The 6,743-nt window shown below is 38.8% G+C and overlaps 1 protein-coding gene across 1 annotated transcript in view; it reads left to right on the top strand.

Annotated features, from left to right (window-relative positions):
- Positions 1-3,894: 3,894 nt before the first annotated feature.
- The window catches only part of LOC106876246 (tyrosine-protein kinase CSK), a 30,020-nt gene continuing 27,171 nt past the window's right edge, over positions 3,895-6,743 (top strand). Inside the window, exons 1-2 of the mRNA XM_052966725.1 lie at positions 3,895-4,079; positions 5,471-5,690. Coding sequence (XP_052822685.1) covers positions 3,895-4,079; positions 5,471-5,690 — 405 coding nt within the window. The remainder of the gene's footprint in view (positions 4,080-5,470; positions 5,691-6,743) is intronic.

Below are 6,743 nucleotides of genomic sequence, written 5' to 3'. Positions count from 1 at the left end.
TTTTAAAAAAACAGAAGGATAAATAGTAGTTTGAAATACATTAATTCTGAAAAAAGTCAAACAAAAATATGTAAGACGGAAGTTTCTGTTGATCGTGATAAATCCGCTGTGATTAATCAACATTGGTGGGGTTGGGGGGGGGGCTTCGTTATAAAAAGAAGTGACTATGTATATAAATAAAACTTGAGATAAGCCAGATACATTCAGTTCTCCATATGTCTACGCCCTCATAAATACATCTGCAACTTGTGAGCTAACGAGAGAGGATCTATGTGGTCATTTGACCTGCAAGAAACAACAAACAAATCCCTCAAATTAAACTCTGCCGTTTTCAAAAGAAGGGAAGAACTCATTCGATAATGTAATTTAAGAATATACTGCCTGGAAAATACAAAAAGACGGGTTTGCTTCATTTGGGATGTCTTTCGATGATAAATCTGTTTGATCAGAGCTAAGCTAAACAACAAACACTGAATGGGGCAGTTGTAATTGGGTTCGCCAGCCCTGTTCTGACTTTTTAGTAGTTGCAATGAGTTTTGAAATGGCTTAGTGTTGCGGGGAATAGTTTCCATGAATACCCAAAGCTCTTTAACTTAGCATTTCTAAACTTATATTCAGATGCGCATTAGGCTATATAAGTTATTTTTCTTAACTTTTGTATTTTTTTTTCTAAAAGACGCATCAATACTTCACGGTAAGATCTCAGCGTAATTGTGAAAGGGTGGAGAGTAAATGCATTTTCGTACTGTGTAGTGAGGTCAGAACCGGATTACCTTTAAACAAATAACCTCTTAATTGTACTAAATACAGCCTGCCTTGATTTAAATTTTCTTTATTTTTACGGAATAAAAAAAAAAAGGGAAATTATGAAAGAAAGGAAAATTAAAAACTCAGTATGAAAGGTGGCAGGATACCAGTGATGTTTATTTAATCGTCTCAAAATGAACATTTAACTAAAAACATTTATTTATCATATACATCTTTTAGAACATTGTCATTTTATAAGATTTTGCTGGCAAATTCTTTGATTGTTATTACTGTTATCAAATGCTTTATAATGGAAAGGTTTTTATGATACTTTTGGGGTATCATCTTCTTCCATTATAATTATACTGTTGATTCAAGGAGCTGGAAATATGAAGAATGAAGTTCTCAGGTGGAGTAAATTCAATAACCGTTTATTCACAGGTGCTTCGTACAAGGGGTTTACTTTCAGTAACCATCTTCACAGCAGTGCGTAGTTAGCCTTCTCTCCCATACACGTGAGGTTCAATAATCTCTGGAGACAATGTATGTGGTATCACAGCGGAACAAAAGCCCGCTGTGAGCTCCTTGCTTTGAAGTCTTGCTTGGCGTCGGTGTGAGAAAATGTTGTTTTTTCCTTAAATAATGGATTGCAGGCAAGATCTCGTTTTTGTCTTGTGTATGGCAATGGTTGCAAGTGAGATCTTGCTGTTTCAAAATGGTGCTGGCTTCTTTGTGCCTCGCTATAGGGGCTCCCTTCTGAGAATGCCAGTGCAAAAATAGAGAATAACTGGAGCAGGCACAAGAAAAGAGCAAAGATGGCAAACAACAAGATATGGTACAAAAATGTGACATGTCAAAAAGAAAAATAATTGCAAGAAATATAAATTGGCATGCACAAAATTTGACAAAATGTTCAATAGCAGAGTATTGGAATTGTTCAGTAACACAAGAAAGCAATTGTCTGTCACAAGAAACGCAAAAGAGATTGTCAGATATAAATAGTTTTGGTAAGTTTTTTAGGCCAATGCACAGTACGGCCTGTCCTGATGACATAAAGTTTGTTTGTGTTAGGTTGTGGTGATGTAGTTGATGGTGTGGTCAAAGGTGCATGTGCGGGTGGATGTGTAGGTGGTTGTAAAGGATCAAAAGTGGGTGTGGCCGGAGTGTCATTGAAGGGTGTGGAAACCTCAAAATATGCCTTTTTAAGCCTGTCGACTGACATGGTCTCTGTCTGACCATTGATGTCGAGACTAAAAGTTTTGGGTGTGTGAGATAGCACACAAAACAGTCCCTTACTGCAAGAAACGAGCGGTCCTCTAACAGAATCATCCCGAGCAAAAACATGAGTTCTCTTGTCAATGTCCGGTGGGACGTGAAAGAGAACAGATTAGTCATGTGGATACATTGGTGAAAGACTTGAGAAATACGAGTGAAGTCTGGTGACATATGACGTTAGATCAAGATGCAATGAATTGGCTGGTGCTAACATTGTACCAGGGAGTGCCAAGGTGCTGCTGTAAAGGAGTTCGGCAGAGGAGAAACCTAAGTGCGACAACCAAGAAGAACGATAGGCAGGAACTCTGTCCAAGACTGCAGATCAGGAGAGGCGCATAAAGTGACCTTCAGTTGCCTGTGAAAACATTTGACCATCCCATTGGTAGCTGGTTGTACGAATATGATGAACACCTAGGATTCGTGATAATTCATGAAATAAAGAAGCTTTGAACTGGCGTCCACGGTCAGTGGTTAACTTAACAAGAACACCAAAACGAGCAATCCAATCAGAAACGAAAGCTTGAGCAACTGACTCAATGGAAATATCCACTATTGGAATGGCTTCAGGCTGAGAGAAGCAATTGACGCATGTGAATATGTAAGAGAAACTGCGACTGACAGGCCATGGTCCAACCAGATAAATGTGGACATGGTGAAAGTGAGTCTCCGGTGGAGAAAACTGTTCAAGAGGTGTGCAAATGTGCTTGTGGATTTTAGAATGCTGACATTTCACACAAGCGTGCCCAATATCATCTTGCGCATATTAGGCCAGAAAAACCGAGCCGTAATAAGCTTCACTGCGGCAGCGATGCCAGGATGTGACAGTGAATGCAAGGCATCAAAAATGAAACGCTGGTGGTTCGCAGGTACAAACGGCATGGGAGAACCAGTAACTGTGTCACAAAGATTGTGCCTTCAGCAGACAGAAGTGAAAGATAGGCAAACTTGCAACAGGACAACTTGGTAGAAGTTAGATCCAATGTGTCCAGAGCTGGCTGATCTTGCGCAATGGCAGTTAAATCGATTGCAGCAGGAGATAAAAGAGAACACACAGGGAGGCGAGAGAGTGTGTTAGCAGGTATGTTCTCTGTTCCAGGTATAAGCTGAATATCATTTGTAAACTGGGAAATGTAGTCCAGGTGACGAAAAGTACGAGGTGAGTGTCTGTCCAATTTAGATGACAAAGCAAACATAAGAGGCTTGTGATCAGTATAAATCACAAAATCTTGGCCCTTGAGTTGACGTAGAAAATGACAAACCAACAGGTAGATCGCTAAGAGTTCACGATCAAACATACTGTAACGATGTTCAGCTGGTTTTAATTGACGAGAAAAGAATGCCAAAGGTCGAATTTGATTATCGACAGTATGTTGTAAAATGGCACCAACCGCAGAATCTGATGCATCAACTGTTAGAGAGAGATAAGCATCAGGAACCGGATGCGCAAGCAAAGGAACAGAAGCTATTTCCTTCTTGATTGACTCAAAAGAAGATAAAGTCTCGGCAGATAAAGTGATAGAAGAATTTTTTTTTATTTGCTTTCAGTAGTTGAGTCAAGGGAAGTAACTTGTCTGCACATTTAGGTATGAATCTCCTGTAGAAGTTGATGATTCCCAAGAAATGACGCAGTTGGTGTAAAGAAGTGGGAGGAGAGATGCGTTGAATTACATCAACTTTGGAGGAGAGAGGTCGGATACCATTAGAGTCGATCTAATAGTCTAGGAATTCCAGGGAGGTCTGTCCGAAAACACACTTATTGGGGTTGATTCACACATTGTAGGTGTGAAAAAGTTGAGATAAGTGTTGGTGATTTTCATGTGTGTTGCTAGCTATGAGCAAATCATCCACGTAAGCGAACACACAGTCAAGTCCATGGACAACTTCGTCAATAAACCTCTGGAATGTGCTCGTTGCATTCTGCAAACTGAAGCTCATAAACAGAAACTCAAAACTTCCAAAAGAAGTGGTAACGCCAGTTTTTGGAATGTCATCAAGGTTCATTGGAATTTGATGATAAGCCCGGATGAGGTCAACCTTGGAAAAAATAGTACAACTCTGCAAGTTTGAAGAAAAATCCTGGAGATTTCTTATCGGATAGCAATCGGGAATAGTGACTGCATTCAAACGTCTGTAATCCCCCACCGGACAAAAATCTGAATCCCTTTTCCATGCCAAATGAAGAGGAGATGTCCAATGTTGTCTTTTCCTGAAATAATGGTTGCAAGCGAGATCTCACTATTTCAAAATGGCGCTGGCTTCTTTGTGCCTCGCTACAGCTTCCACAATTAAATACTACCACTTCCGTAGTTTATCATCCAATGGCCCCTATCTCTCACCTGTAACTCCATACACTATTTTCTGTAAACAAATAACATTGATAAGGAGGATGAGCTTTAAACTTTTTTTCTCAAAGTCTTTAATAGCTTGTCACCTACACATTAGAAGAGTGAATTTGTGACAGTGTGTGTGTTTTCATGGGTAAAATGGTAATATCCAGCAACATTAATTGAGATAATGTGAGACATAAATCACTCTGGCTGTCCTACTGCATCCCTGATTTACCTTCAGGTGTCTTGGCTCTGCTTGCACTGCTCCAGGAAGTTAAAGATGAGAGATTAAGTCTGGTTCTCCACTATTGTTTTCCTTTTGCTGTAATACACGTCCAGCACAAGTCAGGACTTATTAGGCCTTGTAATGGCAAATAAACAATGGATCTTTCATTGCAGTGCATGGGATATCATGAAATGCCACCTCTTCTTTTTTCTTTTGAGTGGGACGTGAAGTATTGGTAGGAGGGATAATAATTTTCCAGTTACTGACGTAGCTGTGTCTTCTGTTAATTCTCTTTAAGTGCTTGTTAGCATCAGGTTTGAAAACGAAAGGCAGGATAGAATGACTCAAAATATCCAATCCAGCTCTCTTTGTTGTATTCAAACACTGCCAAGGTCAATTTTACCTTTTGTCCTTTGAAAGTTGATCTATAAAATATCTGTTTAAAGCTATGGGCTGACAGATCATTAGGGAATCAGATGAGATACTTTGCAATGTCTGTTGCAGTTGATTTGCACTCTAAATTCAAATTCTACCTATGTACTGACACCCAAAGCTAATTATCTAAACATGTAAGCACCTCAACCATGTCTGTTAGGCCTACAACCAGTATAGAAAAAAAAACCCACAGCTTATTGAGTTCTCATCAGTGGCTGAATGGAATTAAAAGCTACTTGGTATTTAGTTACAGCCCTTTATATTCTAAATTCAAATCCTCCTGAAATGAATATTGCTTTTTTTTTTTGTAATTCTTTCTGGGGGTTGCATTAGTAAACCTAGTTGGGAATGGAATTATAATAGAAGTCAGAACAAGTAGCTACAATATAAAAATTATCCGTTTAAATAAGAAAAAATCCCAACACTCTTCTTCATTGATATTTTTCTTTGTATTTTTCAGATGGTTTCACAGAGATATAACTCGGCAGAAAGCAGAAGACATCTTAAAAGAAAACGTTGATGGTTCGTTTTTGATACGAAAAAGTGTAACAAACATTGGAGAATATTCTTTAAGTGTGCATCATCAATCACAAATGTTCCATTACCAAATACAGTTTAAAGATAACAAGATTTCATTGGATACTAAGATTTATTTTAAAGATTTATATAAATTAATTGAGGTATGGCTATGTTTTATTACTTTTCTTATTTTCATATATGTTATTGTTTAGTCTAAGGGAAGCCCTAATCAAATAGGCCTTTGAACAAAGGCATTCCAGCTATGATTGTCCTTGTCTTTAATTTCAAGCATAGAAATGGTCTAAAGTTACATTATCCAGTATTCTCTTCCTTTTTTAAGATGTTTCTGTGTGATTGGCAGGAGATTCAGCAAATATTTCTATCAGGTTGGCTTGCTTTGGCTCATTGTGGGAACCTTGCATTGTTTAGTCCCAATTCAATTCTGATAAAGTTTAACAATCAAGAGTGTTCCAGTCATGATCATCCTCTCTCGCAGGTTATGATCTGAGACAGATTTGGCTGATATTTCTTGCGAGTTGAGTGATTGTAATGAAATATCCTTATAGACTTACTCCAGAAACATTGAGTTTAAAATGAGACTAGACAATAAAACAATGACAGTAGAGGAAATTGTGGATGAACTAGTGGTTAGGATGTTGGACTCCTGATTTATAAGACTCTGGTTTCAGTTCCTGGACTGGGCAATGTATTGTGTTCTTGAGCAAAACACTTTATTTCATGCTGCTCTGGTTTACTCAGCTGGTAAAATGAGTAATCCTGTGATTGACTGGCATCCCATGTAAGGAGGAAATTATATGCCAGAGAAACTAGGAAACCAGCCCTATGCTCCTTATGGATTAATGTGGACTAACCAGTAGAAACAATTGCACTGGTTTTTGACCTATGCAACAAGAATTATGCATGCTGGGGAGGAAAAAAACTTTAAGTAGAGTGTGTAGTGGCGCAAAATTATAGCCGCCATTGAGGAAGTACATTTCTGTGCATGCGCAGGGGACTTCACCACCGGAAGCCCCTCGAGTTGCGCATGCGTAGTCTCGTACTTAAAGAGAGAGTTTCACTTTGTTAAGCAAGTTGAGCCTGAGACCTTCGACGTGACAATACCTCGCTCCTCCACGAAGCACTTTTACACTGTTCTCTGGCAGGCATCAAGGAAGCCCTTAACCTTCCAATACCAAACTACAACTTAATCAGCG

Source organism: Octopus bimaculoides, chromosome 3, assembly GCF_001194135.2.
Source record: "Octopus bimaculoides isolate UCB-OBI-ISO-001 chromosome 3, ASM119413v2, whole genome shotgun sequence".
NCBI classification, from domain to species: Eukaryota; Metazoa; Mollusca; class Cephalopoda; order Octopoda; family Octopodidae; genus Octopus; species Octopus bimaculoides.
This window is presented reverse-complemented; position numbering and strand designations above follow the sequence as displayed.